This window comes from Eucyclogobius newberryi, unplaced genomic scaffold, assembly GCF_026437365.1.
Source record: "Eucyclogobius newberryi isolate DKJ021-1_F unplaced genomic scaffold, fEucNew1.0.hap1 SCAF_11, whole genome shotgun sequence".
In the NCBI taxonomy this organism is placed as follows: Eukaryota; Metazoa; Chordata; class Actinopteri; order Gobiiformes; family Gobiidae; genus Eucyclogobius; species Eucyclogobius newberryi.
In genome coordinates, this window is record NW_027315735.1 from 24,658,331 (window position 1) to 24,673,218 (window position 14,888).

General features: G+C 44.0%; 1 protein-coding gene across 1 annotated transcript; it reads right to left on the bottom strand.

The window, feature by feature from the left end:
* Nucleotides 1-1,250: 1,250 nt before the first annotated feature.
* On the bottom strand, nucleotides 1,251-8,597 carry fgf18a (fibroblast growth factor 18a). Its single transcript, XM_072439642.1, has 5 exons — nucleotides 7,556-8,597; nucleotides 4,351-4,390; nucleotides 3,803-3,983; nucleotides 2,533-2,639; nucleotides 1,251-2,427 (listed from the first exon to the last, which is right to left on the bottom strand). Exons 1-5 carry the CDS (start codon nucleotides 7,585-7,587, stop codon nucleotides 2,155-2,157), a joined length of 633 nt encoding a protein of 210 aa, XP_072295743.1. The 5' UTR covers nucleotides 7,588-8,597; the 3' UTR covers nucleotides 1,251-2,154.
* Between the last annotated feature and the right edge of the window lie 6,291 nt (nucleotides 8,598-14,888).

Here is a 14,888-nt window from a genome sequence, read left to right on the forward strand (position 1 = left end):
AATTCTGCTGCCGTGGAACAAGAATCCTCCGCTCCAGCCTTTTTTCTCCGGCGTCAGCTGTTTGTGTCGACCGTGTAATTGTGTCATTTGGAAGCGACAACTCTTTAGTGGCCTCCCCATGGTGACCTCCCGCTAGGCATGGGAAGGAAGAGGGCCAAGGGCTAAAATGTGTGATAATTCAGCAGTCTCCCATACACACGTCCAAATGTTGAACCCAGGTCAAATATTTCTTAGATTTTGGTTTAGGTGTTGTTTTTTTATGGAATTACAAGATAAAGATTAAAGAACCTCTGGCAAGGATTATCTGCAGAAACCGTTTCTCATTTAGTAATAAACCGCAATGAAGGTTACATACAGTAGTTTGGCTGTATGTAATTAAGTTTGTATGTTTTATAATGTCATGAACTTGTATGGTAATACAACTATCTGCGTTTTTCTAGGTGCATGTTTTTGTAGGCTTTGTATAACATTGCTGCAGATAATATTAAAATATTAATAGTATTAAAGCCTCAATAACGCTCAAAGAAACAACCATTGAAACACGGCCATAATACCAAGTATTCTTATATTCTTTTTCCTGGCTCTGAGACACTACTTTGATCTGTTTGTAATGAATTGACTTATGCTTGGATTCTTTTGCTATTAGCCCTGTTAAATGCTTAAAAATTATAATTGTTAAGACACATTTTTGTGTTTTTTCTTGTATGTGTAAATTGTGGTCGGACAGATGCTGCTTAATGAGTTGCATTATCTACACAATATCATTAATATTGTTGATGATAGTAATAAAAAGGTCATAAAAAGTTGAAAAGACACAACGTGGTAATGTTTCTGTAACGTTTACTGAGTCAAGAGAGACTGTTGCACACAGAGCTGAAATAAATAAAAGAAATAATTTTATCGTAATAATTACAGTAACCATCGTAGTAAGTTTGCTTAATTAGGGTTCCTGTCTTCTTTCATATATATGTATATATACATATATTTATATGTATATATATATATGTATATATACACACATTTATATACACACATATATATGTGGTATATATGTGTATACATATATGTATGTATATACAAGATGATCCATGTATATACATACATATATGTATACACATATATACGTATGTGTGTGTGTATGTATATGTGTGTGTATATATATATATTACACATATGTATACACACACCCACACACACCCATATATATATATACATAAATATATATCTATATATTTATGTATATATTTTTTTCATAAATTGTTCCCTTAAGTTCTTGTCCTGTGTGTATACATGACACTTTGGTTTGTTCCGCTGAATGTCTTGGTAGCAGCACTCTGTATCCATAGTTTTGTATGGGAGCATTATCCCTTGAGTCATTGCTATAGCGATGCTCGTAGAGAAGGCACTCTCACACACCGTGTGTGTCCTCAGGGGTCAAGTGAGGAGGAGAAGTCATCGTCACCTCTTTGGTTGCTAGTCTTGTTTGGTTTGGGTGCTGTTCATTTTTGGTGCAGTTTGGTTTTATACATTCCAGTTTTTTTAAGCTTCAGTCCTTGCAGTGACTGTTTTGGTCCCTTTGCCAAAGTCCCTTTTCATCCAGCTTCACTTGGAGCTCCTGGATCATCTTGTCTTCTTTTACAAACATCTATTTAGAAACACATTCACTATTTCCTCATTCACCATATTATCATCCACTCTGCAAACTCACTAACTAAGCAGTGAGACAATTAAGTGCGTCACATGTCAATAGGCAATTATAAGGGGTTAATGTCAGATCCTTCATCCCCCTTTTTTTTTGCATTATCAGCTTCTTTTTGTAAAGACTGAACACCCTCTTATTCAGTCATGGTTCATTTACAGTTCCATTTTCGTCATGCTCCCATCAGTTAAGAACACAAGACCCAAATTCACGGGTTATGCTGTGTTTCTGCCCAACCCAGGTTGTATGTGTTCAGAGTTTGATTCAGTATGAGATGTCAAACTGAAAGTCTCATTATTATACCATTCAGGGGTTGTAGTGGCAAAATAAAAGGTGTAAAACTACACCCCATGTAGGATTCAGTCCATTTCTGGCCAAAGTTCGTCACAAATGGGGGCCTTGAATCAAATTCTTCAGAGAGATGACCAAGTCTTTGGGGTACTTGTGTCCTGCTGCTAGCGAGGCCCTGTGGCACGGACTCTCTTACTTCGCTTGCTGATGGTGGTGAAGCGGAACGGAGTGGTCAGGTCAGGCTGTTCCCCTGGGGGGAACCGCTTCATGAAGTGCACCTCCTGCTGGTTGGGGAGTGTGAGATTTCCACGGCGAGGACGGCCCCGTTTAGTGAAGCCTACGTACCAACCCGTGTAGCGTGCTGACATCAGAGCAGTATAGTGGTTTTCAAGCACCTTTTCCACAAAAACGCAGTCAGCACTACGGTTACTGGCCTTCTAAAAGAGCACAAAACACACAGAAAGAGGTGCAAAGCCACTGGTCAGTTGTTTGTACGTTTAAATATTGAAAGTACATGTTCCCTATCTCAGTATCGGGCTTACCTTTCCCACCAACTTTCCCCGTCGGTTCATACACAGGTAATAATTTGTTTCTTTTCCTCGGATTCTCACCTGGCTACCAAAGGTGTCAGCCTCCACTACAAGCTGGGCTTGTGAAGGGACATACAAAGCGGAAGTAAAACATTAGAGCCACAAGCAACATCAAATGCAGTAATGTGAGGAAAATGGTTAGGCTTTACATGTTAAATATCACAGTCTTTCATATTTAGCTTTTATTTAATTAAGTTGCTATTCAAGGCATCATTCTGAATTAGACATTTATTTGCAGGTAAGATGCACAATAACAGTAAATATCATGCTGGACATATGGTCAGATATGCAATGTGCACATGGATCTGAGGCCGACTTGTTAAAAAAAGATAAGAGACAGAGGAAAATGAGGTGGTCCATAGCAGAGGCCGACTCTGTCTCATTCTTTTACACACTAAACTACACACTAAGACTTCATAGCACATCCACTTAGGGCTGCTCAGAATCTGTTTAAAAATAACTCCTGAAAATGGCATCATGACCTTTTTCACAAAAGGGTCAAATAAATCAATACTGCTTGTTCGTCTTCTTCTGTAACTGCTCACATCTCCGTTGTTTAATCACTATACCTACGCTAGTTGGTGATTGCTGGTGCTACCAGACACAGACATAACTGCTCAGTTAAATGTACGCACGCAGAGTTAGTTCGCCTATTACATGTGACTTGGCCTCTGTACAATAAGTGTTTTTTAAGGATCGGTTGACGGCACAGTGGCCGTTGCAGTGGGGGATGGACAGAGCAGTGTGAGGTGATACAAGGAGGGAGGAAGAGGAAGCTTGCTGTTTTAAATCCACATGAGACTACAGGCAGGATGAGTAATCAATGCAGGGATCAATGATGGCGATGAGTTTCTAACACTCTGCTGCCACAGCCTTCTTCCTTGAACTCACACATTTTGCTTTACCTTTTCTCTTCCTCTACTCTATTCTCTGTCTCCTTCTTCAGATCTCTTCTGAATCATTGACTCAGCAGCTTGTCGATGAGGTCTTTGTACTCTGAAGACAAGCTCCACTGCCCCTTTCTCAAAGCCTGCGAGGCCAGTCTATGTGGGCCTTTGTCTGTTCCTGCACAGTTGCATTCTGTATCCATTCATGCATGCACTTGTTCACCCCTCAAGTCTTTGTACTCTCTGCCATGAGACAGTGGCTAAAAATGACTTGGTTTATTTTGGAGGGTTAGTTTTCCCTCCTTGACCAGTTTATGCATGTGTTTGTGTCTTACCATATTTGTCCCCATCCTCTCCTCGAGCGCTGATTCTTCGACCAATAACTTGCACATGTTTGCCACTGGTGCGGCTATAGAGCTGGTAGACTCTGTGATGTTTGCGACTCATGGTGTCTCGCACCTGTGTCTGGTTCTCTACATGCACACTGAAGTTCACTCCATCAACACCAAGGACCTGCTACAAAGAGATTAGAGAAGTACACATGAATACTGTAATACACGACTTATGCATGTCTATGTAACAGACATAAACATACAATAAACTCTTAGCTTATTATCTTTTCCGAATATTTTGTTCAACTAAATGATGAAAACAATCAAAAAGCATATAACAAAAGAGGGAGCATGTGTTTTATAAACGGTGGGTAAAATCTCGCTCTTATTTTAACTCACTCTCATTGCAATAAAAAGCATAAATTGCAGAATACATCATATGTTTTGCACAGCCCATTTTCTCAAAAGTAACCTAATAAATGTACATATATCCTGAGTTTGTATGACAACTGTACAACTTGTCTTTTTACTGTTCGCTCTTTGACTCTCACCTGTAAAGGATTGCACATCACCAGCAACATCTGGATACATCTGGAAAAAGTAGAAACATATGGCTTCAGAAATATTTAAGCAAAATTGAATGCTGGAAGAGTCATTTGTAACATAGTCATGTCCAAGTCTTTCTTCTCAGATTTTCTTTCAGTCCAACATCCCTTTTGCTTATTAGTCACTGCTGGGTGTGCAGCTGGCACAGCACCTCCACATCCATAGAGCCAGCAGACAGACAACACCCAACACACTGTTTAGATTTACGCTACCATTCCTCTGCTCAGACCCATGTTCTGACCCATCTGTGACTTTCACTCAAATCTGGCCTCCAAATGACCTGCTCGGACAACGGTATACGGGCACACATACCAAGACAACTAGAACATGTTTTGGTTTGGAGATCTGAGAAACCTGTTTGGCTCAAGTAGGCCACAGGTGCACATTGCGCGGCGTGTGATGTGGCTTTGGGAGCAGCGCACTGTGGTCACATTTGGAGATGGTATGAATAAGTGAAAGCACCAGCCACCAAATATGTGGAAAAATAATTTGAGGGATGGAAGAGGTTTTCAGGCCAAGTATGCAGGTTCCTATTGAGAGACATATACTGTACAATAGTTAATTAACAAATCCTTTTGACCTTAAGTGACCTTTAGGGTTTACAGTTAGTCACTGTTAATTATTCGCTCATACTTTTCTATTACCTTTAGACCTTGACCAAGGAGGTACCCCAATATTTACAGCCCTGGCAAGGGAGTGATATGTGTTGTGCAAAATCAACTTTGGCAGTCCTTGAACTGCTATGAATTAGTGGCTGAACACTTAATCAAGTTCAGGACAAAGTGTGTGGGCTGTAAAGCATTTCTGCGAAACTGTCTTTCCCCACCTCATCTGGCTATCACTCTGCATGCCTCTTCTACTCTTCCTCCAACTTGTTGTCCTCTCCAGCTTATCTCTTTTTCTCTGTCTTCTGCTCTTTCTCCCCTAGCACCAATCTCTCGGTGTGTTTGGAGTTGGTGGGGTGACTCCTCCGCACTGTCATGGGCATGCACAAGGATGTGCAGATGTGTGCGTACAGGAGCAGGCAGCTGACAGCTGGCCTAAAGCTAAGGCATATGCACTGCTGAGAGAGAGAGAGATAGGGAGGACAGCGAGATGCAGAGCAAGAGGTACACAAAGGGAGAGGCTGAAGACAGGACGGAGTAAGGTGGTGTAAACACTGCGGAGAGGAGAGACTGAAACCAGATCAGGCACTGGCAAAGAGAGGTCAAAAGCAAACAGGCCTTCATCTCAGAAAGGAGAAATAAAGTGGCTAAATGAGAGACAGTAGTGTAACCACAGAGTGTGGTCTGGCGTGAGAAGTAGACAAAAAGATAAATATTGGTAAGAAAGAGGAAAGGGTTTAAGTCATGCACATCGTACCGCACGCCGCTACGGCCTGACATACAGACTTCTAGCTTTTCAAGCGTCCTTTCTCTCATAGATATATTTTGGTACCGATATCTCTAATACACCCAGGCAGGCATCCTGGGCATTGCTAATGTGTTGGTGCTCAATTTTGCCAGCACAGCCCAAAAAATCGGAACGCCTAGCATTATGAGAACTCTCAGCTGTTCAAACACCATGGCTGTACTAACGCCGAGGACGCTGCAGGAAAAGTGCCTCTGCATTGGATTCCCTGCTCCCACAAAAACCACAGACACTCCATATTATGCCAGTTAGAGTAGAGGGGGAGAGGGGAGAATGAGACAGACTGTGAGGGGGAGGGATGAGAAAGGGGCAAAATAAGAGTATAGGCAGAAGAAGCTATAGAAGGAAACCTGGTGCACTTTGGAGGTTTGCCAAAACAAGCACAAGTCTGACATCATAAACCTGCGCCCCGGCAGATCCAGCTTGAGGCTGTGGTTAAACTGCAGGCCTTTAGAGCTGAGCACTGGGCTCTAGCCAGGGGCTGGCTGTGTTTGGGCTGTGTGTAGTGGCGGTTAGCGTGGTACACCGACAGAACAGCAGTGGGCTTGTGCACGGAGACACATGTTGAGAAGCAGTGGTTAGGCCAGTGGGCGTGAGACTGGGATCATGTGGGCCTTTGGTTGAGCCGCGGTGAGCCTTGACAAGGAGCTGTGGCTTCACAACACCAGGAACAGGTTGCTGTGACACTGGGCCGCACTTGTCCCACTGTAAATAGTGCGAGTTCAAGCAAAGCCAATAATGAATTAGAAGTTTGGCTTTAACAAAAGCTCCATCCTGAACAGAGAAGCACCATCATTCATCAGTTATTCATTTATACTCTTTATCTTTACTTGTACCCATGGAAAAAAATTAGGAATAGGCAAGACAGGAAGACAGATGCAGGCAGTTAGGAGGGTAAGTGGAGAGAAAGTGAGAGACACCAGCAGCAGCAGCAGCAGCAGCAGCAGCAGCAGCGGCACACACCCTGTCCAGATTGTGTAAGGAATGAGAACTATCTAGAGATGACTGCCATCTGGGAGAAGTACAGCCGAGACAAAGAAAGAAAAATAAATCCCTTGACTTTTAACAAGGCACACCTCAGATGGGTTAAGTCCCCCCTCCTCAAAACTCTGGAACAATTTACAAATTCATCTGCCTCGGCTGGACTCTTTGGACATTTTTAAATCACAACTCAATACAAACCTCTTCAAATCTGCATATTCACTATAATCTATTCTGACTAAAAGTGTGTGTTTTAATGCTGCTTGTTTGATTGTAAAGGTGTCCTTGGGTGTCCTGAAAGGTGCCGTCAAATAAAATTAATTATTATTATTATTATTATTAATTAGGTCCCCCCCTCCTTGAACTGGATCCTCCTTCCTCATATTTGAACTTTATCATTTTCCCATCCCACTTTAAACTTGCATCTACTCTGACACTAACATATTTTTGCTTGAAAAGGAGCATTTCTTCAGCAGATGGAAAGCAATTCTCTGTAAGCGCCGTCCCGCTGAGGCATGAGGACGGTGATGGAGATGTTTATGGCAAATTTTATGACTTACACAACCCCGACTCTGACCTAGTGACCCTGAACTGTCAGCCAATAGAGAAAGGTCTTTCGTTGCATGTTTTCTACGGGACTGTTGAGGAGTGATGTAATCTTTTGATGATGCTGCTTTGCCCTTCATCATTATTATCCCGCGCTGAACCAAACACCTGTGAAATAATTCCACTATAATGTAAACAGTAACAGTAACTTACAATACGGTCAGCATGGAAAGAAGGGGCCACATTGCTTCCCCCCTCCACTATGGACTTTGGCCCACAGAGAGTCTCCTCGCTCGGCCTGAGCCAGTCCGACGGTCTGTGCCTGGAATCCGCAAAGTCAAAGAGTCACTGAGCATCGGCGGCAACGTGACCCGGTTCAACCGGCGTGATACTACGACGTGATCCTGTTTGAGGGTGGCTGGGGTGAACGCGTGCCACCGTGACCGACCGGCAACCTCTAACAGCTGTCCAGGGCAGAGCAGGGGAGACGGGTGGGAGGGGGAGCAAAGGGGGAAGGTTATGGCTTTTAAACACTGCGCGTTCCCGAGTTGGTAAGGAACAGGTGAAAGCGCGCTCACGTCTTACATGGAACCAGCTGATCTCCCAGAGTGATCCTCAAACATGAACGCGGCTCAAGTCCGTGCGTAAAGTTGTGCGTAATCCAATGTTCCAATGTGAGCGGCTGCAAGTGGGTTCTTAAAATGAAAAGAAAGTTTAGTCCACATACAACTCGGTTGATGTTAGATGTGATATCAAAGCTGACTTTGGAACGATCCGGTGAGAGTAAGACGGGGGCTCTGAAGGCACGGGATCCCCGGTCATGGCTGCGTCTCCACGCCGACTCTCCGGTTCTGTCCGTCAGGTGACACCTACAGCGGGGCAGAGGAGACTTTTTGGTCCCGCAGCGGTCCAGCTCCAGCGTTCTCCACAAGAATGGGAGGGGAGAATAAAGGGCAGAGAAATCCCAGAACACGAGGGAGGGGTAAGTGCAGAGGATGGGAACAGCTGTGACTGGGTGGCGGACTCAGCCACCCGCGACACCGCGAGGAAATGACAGCCGCACTTTGCACCTGATTTTCCGGACTTCCCCCACTCGCCTCAACCGATGGTTTGCGCCCGGCCGCGGCGTTCTTCCTCGCGCCCTCTCGACACAAAAAGAGCCAAAAAACAGCGCGATGACATCACCACCGAGATGTTTGAAGGGGAAAATGCCAGCCGAGTTTTTCATTTACTTATAGGGTGCTTCAGGGCAGAGTTTATTCCGGTCAGGTCGCGGTGTCTCAGCGAATTACACTGGAATCGAGATGATTAAAGTTGCAAAATGTGAAAGTTGCGCGCGCGCTGTTCACTGTTAACTTGCACGCGCTCACAGGGCGCTCTGCGGTGCTGAAGCTTCCTCTTCTGGAAATTATCTCAACCACCGAAAAATAAATCCGCCACTGATGCCGGCGATGCACCTATTTATCCAAATGTATTATCCAGATCTGATCTCCTTTCCAACTGTTCCGCGGTGTTCTCTCTGTGAGCGCTCCTCATGTCAGGGCTTTCACTGAAGAGGCGCGTCGGCGAGCACAGACCTCACTCAAAGAAAAAACAGAACAAGATTTTAACAGACGCGGATCAATCCTCCCCTCCTCCCTCCCTCCCTCCCCTCGCGCCCCCCACGCGCCCCCCTCGCGCCCCCTCCCACAGCTCACTCTCCCCGCTCTGCCTTTGACACACACGCACGCGCACACTTATTGGATCAAAATGGGATTAGTCCGTCACCATGTATGCAGACACAACTTCTGCAGAATATTGTGCATTTAGTTTGGCTTTCTGTGTTTGGAGAGTGAATTGTCATATTCATGTGCAATACTGAATGAACCATGTGCAATACTGTCATATTCTGCAATACTGACTTAACCATGTGCAATACCGTCATATTCATGTGCAATACTGATTTAACCATGTGCAATACCGTCATATTCATGTGCAATACTGATTTAACCATGTGCAATACCGTCATATTCATGTGCAATACTGACTTAACCATGTGCAATACCGTCATATTCATGTGCAATTACTGTCGTACTCACGAGCAATTCAGGCCATACAACATACATACAACTGATGGAAAAAGAGTGCTTTATTTTTGTTTTATTTTGTTTACTTACTTACTATTAGTATTAGCTAGTCTTATGTTAGCTATTTTTACTTGACTTTATTTTATTTTATTCTATTATTATTATTATTATTTTATTATTATCTTATTTTATCTTTTATTTTTATTTTATTTTCCCCCCTCCATTCCCTATTAAGATAGGAGAGGAGTTTTGTTAATACTAGTTTTTTGTTTTGTTTATAAGAGTTTTTCTATTAAGAGATTTTTTTATACATCCTATAATCTGTCCTTTCCTCCTGTTTCTACTGCGTTGTAACAATGAAATTTCCCCTTGTGTGACATTAAAGGTTTATCTTATCTTATCTTAAAATAATAACATAGAAAAGGACTCACTTATTTTGCATATTTTTATGTTATTACCTGTTTAATACAACAACATAAATAAATAAGGCGAGGGAGTCTTTAAACATGTAGTTAAAACAAATCAGATCAAACAAACAGACATTCATTTCAAAATAGCACAAAACCCCCGGACACCTGCCCCAGTCGGATGGACACATAGTCAAAGGTCATTGTGCGTCTGCTGGACATAAGAGCCAACAGTTCTAGCACATGTTGATGTAGTCGGCCTCTTCAGACTCCGCATTTTATAACTTTCAATGATAACGTCAAAAGAGGAAAAAATGAAACGGAGAATGAGAAACCGTAGCGAGTGGGAAAGACGGTGCATGCACAGATCCAGATCCAAAATGAACATTTCTCAGGGATTTTCTTCAGCGGAAACTCGCTCCACTCCCCCCAGAGTTTTTTCAGTCCTGCAGACGATCAGCCAAGCCAAAAAAACAGCCTTGCCACGCACATGCACAGAAAGATGGGTGTTAAGAAGAACAATAAAGAGTAACACTTTGGACGGATAGAGCTGGGAGGGACCGTTACCTTGGATGGTCAGGCTTTTCTTTTCATTGTAATTTCAAATGGCACACATCTCACACAGACAGCGGGCTGGGATTGCAAACACTCTCTCACACTAACTGAGCCGCCCGGGAAGGGTATTGTGGTTGAATGCCTTTCCAGTCATGCTCCATAGACAAGCCTTCTTTCCAACTACTGGCTCTGTCAGCCTTTGCACCTGCAAGCGCAGACCTTCCCTGCTCACCACACTGCTACAGGGGACAAGAGTGTAAATGTTGTGGAGAAGGATTTGAACAGCATTTTGTGATGAGGAATGGGCCTGTCTGCTGCTCTTAAGCCCAGATGGAGGGGTTCAAAATGGGGCCTAGACCACATCTTGGTACAATGTGGTGGATGAGTAAAAACAAAAGGCCATTTCAGCTCTTGTATACAGTATAGCGCTACTATAATCATTGCTCTCAGTTTAACTGGACCATGTTTAAATAAAGTTACTCTTTTATCGTCACCTCTATATTCCTCCAAAAGTATTACAAAACACACACAGTATGTTTAAGTTATGACTGTGGGTCCAGCTCGCCTCCGACGGTCCCTCGTCTGCCTGAAGAGTGGGTCCAGCTCGCCTCCGACGGTCCCTCTTCTGCCTGAAGAGTGGGTCCAGCTCGACTCAGACGGTCCCTCTTCTGCCTGAAGAGTGGGTCCAGCTCGACTCAGACGGTCCCTCTTCTGCCTGAAGAGTGGCTCCAGTTCGCCCCAGTCGGTCCCTCATCTGCCTGAAGAGTGGGTCCAGCTCGCCTCCGACGGTCCCTCTTCTGCCTGAAGAGTGGGTCCAGCTCGCCTCCGACGGTCCCTCGTCTGCCTGAAGAGTGGGTCCAGCTCGCCTCCGACGGTCCCTCTTCTGCCTGAAGAGTGGGTCCAGCTCGACTCAGACAGTCCCTCTTCTGCCTGAAGAGTGGGTCCAGCTCGACTCAGACGGTCCCTCTTCTGCCTGAAGAGTGGGTCCAGCTCGACTCAGTCGGTCCCTCATCTGCCTGAAGAGTGGGTCCAGCTCGCCTCCGACGGTCCCTCGTCTGCCTGAAGAGTGGGTCCAGCTCGCCTCCGACGGTCCCTCTTCTGCCTGAAGAGTGGGTCCAGCTCGACTCAGACGGTCCCTCTTCTGCCTGAAGAGTGGGTCCAGCTCCAGTCTCCTTGTGTCCGTCTGTCCGTCTGTGAGAGTCGGATCTCTCCTTCACTGGAACTCCTCCAGGTTTCTACGCTTTTTTCCAAAGAGGTTTTTTTGTAGTTTTTCCTGGCCGAGAAGGAGAGTCTAAGGACAGAGGACCCTGGGACATCGTCCCTCGCCACCACAGACATTGTCTGTCTTCATCGCCACCACAGACATTGTCTGACTTCATCGCCACCACAGACATTGTTGATTCATTTCTCCCTGTGGCCCTCAGAGGCAACTGTTGTTGTGATTTTGGGCCTTACAAAAATAAATTGATTTGATTTGATTCGATTTGACTGTTTGTACCACATTCCTGCATGTCAAAAGTTCACTAGCCACTTGACAATGGAATTTAATGTTTAATTTAAAGTTTATAATGATCAAAGAGACCATTTGTAATCACCATTGTGCTCGTTTTGCTTGTCACTGCAGACTTTTCTTTTTTTATTGTCTCTCCTCGTATCTGCCGCTTTAATCTTGCTGGCTGTTTATCTTCTCACTCCGTTCCTTCTTCAGTTGACAGCCGGCCTATTGATTACCTATGCCTTTGACTCTGCGGATTCTACCTATCGATCCTTTCTTACACTCACACATGCACATTCCTAGGTGCACTGCACACATGTATGTCCTTGTATCCTACTATCATACATGTCACAATACAAAGTAGATTTTAAATGCAACAATTAGATATCCACAAGACAGATTTTGCATTAATGCGTTCATATGCTGAATGGAATTGTATCGATAGATGCTATGCCTTTGTGCTGTCACTGTTATTAAAGTGAATAGGAGGCGTTTGCCTGTCTTGGGCTACAGTGCGATTTGGGCCATTTTTTCTTTCTTATGATCTGGCCCAGCTTTTAACCTTGCAGCTCCGTCAATATGGTCATTCTGTCCGGCAATTAACATCGGTCAGTACTTGTCAATATTGTCAGTGCCCAGACAAAGACCCAAGGTGCACCGCATGTGCTTACCCTTTCTCTATCACAATCCAACAAATCCCCAAACACCACTCTCATTATTTGAGGGCATTCTGTCCTGACCTCAAGGTCACAGTGGAGGAGAGCCACGTTGTGCTGGACTCTGCCTTTATGGATGACTGAATTGGAACCTAAAAAAAAATTCTCAGTTCTGAACCACAGGCTGCAGCCGTTACGCCAGACCCAGTGTGTGTGTGTGTGTGTGTGTGTGTGTATGTGTGCGCGGGTGCATGTGCGGGTGTGTGTGCGCGTGTGGGTGCGTGTGGGTGTGTGCGTGTGGGTGTGTGTGCGCGTGGGTGTGTGTGCGTGTGTGTTTAAGAAGTCAAGTTTAGATACGCCTGAGCTTGGACTCATTCAAACACAAGTTGGCAGACAAGCAATATTGTCCTCCTGCTGTGCACTCTGAAGTGTGAGACACTTTGAACACTACAAATGCAATCCATCATTTCAGTGACACACTGGAGATGTAGACTTTTCACATGTGTCAAGTGCAGTGGATTGGCTCCAATTAGTTTGTATATAAAGCATGTGCTGAATGTGTTTGGATGTGTGTATGTTGAAGGCTGGCTTGTGGTTTGATTAATACCTGCAGACATGGACCCTAAAGCTCACTTCAGATGTTGAGATGTCAAGCTTACATTGCATACTGAGATAAATATCTTTGCTCTATTAATCATGGGCCAACTTTTAACAGTTCCCCAATGTGTAAATGTATGAGACACGTAATAAAGGCTCTTTGATGACAAGAGGCCTGTGCAAAGTAGAGGAATGTGTTGGGAAAGCAGACTTTGAAATGGGACCTGTTTACCACTTGTCTGCATCTGGAAGATGAGAGTATTGACAGCTGCTGCAAATTCAAAGAAGGAATTAATTTGCAATGGAACATTTGTGATTGTGAATGCCAGACGAACAGAAGAGCTAAATATTGTATTTATTAGCAGCAATGTTGGTGGTGCACAACCAGCTTTATTTTTACTCTCTGCTTCAGTAATGCAGCGGTAACAGTTGCTTTCTCCTTATTGCATCCTTAAATCTATTGCAGCTGCAGTCTTAATTTTTAAGCCTGCAAAAACGTGCAAAACGTTTTCTTGACACCACTCTTAATTCAAAGATTTACTCCTTTTGCCTTGTAATGTTAAGGAAATTCTGACAGAGGGTTTCTTTATGAAAGATGTAAAATTAACCCCATTAGATGGTATGCAGCTGTTTACAATAGGAAATACTCTATACTATAAACTAATAAAGCTTATATCCAGACAGGAGATAATAAGCCGTTCAACTTTGATACAAAATATAACAAACTTCAAAACTGTATTTCTGTGCGTCTGTTTCAGCTCGATCAAATTGTGATCTAATAAAAGAATACAGCAAAGGGAATCCTTCTCAGCTAAAGTTTAAGCTCTGGTTACGTCTTAAAAGAGTCCGTCTATGATTGGCAGACCGTAGTCCATACTTTTCCCTCTGTGTACATGCTAATTGCTTTTGACCAATGGACTGCGCCTCCATTTGCAGTGCTCCGTGCCTGCTGGATGTTTGTTTAATTATGGTACTTGTGGTTGTGTGTTTGGTTGAGTGAGTGTCATGACCCTCAGTGACAGACTGAATGCAGCTGAAAGTTGTGTGTGGTTTGCGGCTCTAGTGTGAACGCGTATGAGTGTGCAAAGACTGTGTCAACAAGGTGTTGGTTCATAGCTGAATATTTGCGAGTTTTAACTGGACTACAGTGATGTGATTTGCAGCTGTGGTTTTTGTTGGATGTTGATCTGGCATGCTAAAGTTAAAGTTCATGCACTCAGCAATGGAATCCATGGTAACTTCTCTGTCATCTTTTCTGTCCCCTTCCCCTTGAGTTCATTGCCTCGGATCACTTCTCTCTCTCTCTCTCCCTCTCTCTCTCTCTCTCTCTCTCTCTCTCTCTCTCTCTCTCTCTCTCTCTCTCTCTCTCTCTCCCTCTCTCTCACACTCACTGTCCATTTCCCTCATTTGTTTTTCCCTCTTCCTGCACCTTTGGCCTTGCCACCAGGCAAAGGAGGAACTGTAATGTTTATGAAAGCCTTTAATGTACTATGTAATTACCCTGGCAACTCTTCCCATCATTACTCATGCCAATAAAGCACCTTCAAATTGACATGTCTCAGTAAGAGGAAAGGCTCAGTGAGCCGATTTTCCATTGTACAAGTGTGTCTATTAATCTCTCTCATGTCTTCATTCATGTTGAAGATTTTAAAGAGCCAGTTGTTCATTTGTTGTGCGCTCTCCCCTGGCAGCTCCCTCCTCCTTGCACTGACCCACAGGAATGAGTGAGTGAAATATTGTATGTCACGGAAATGAGGTAAACAAGAATCA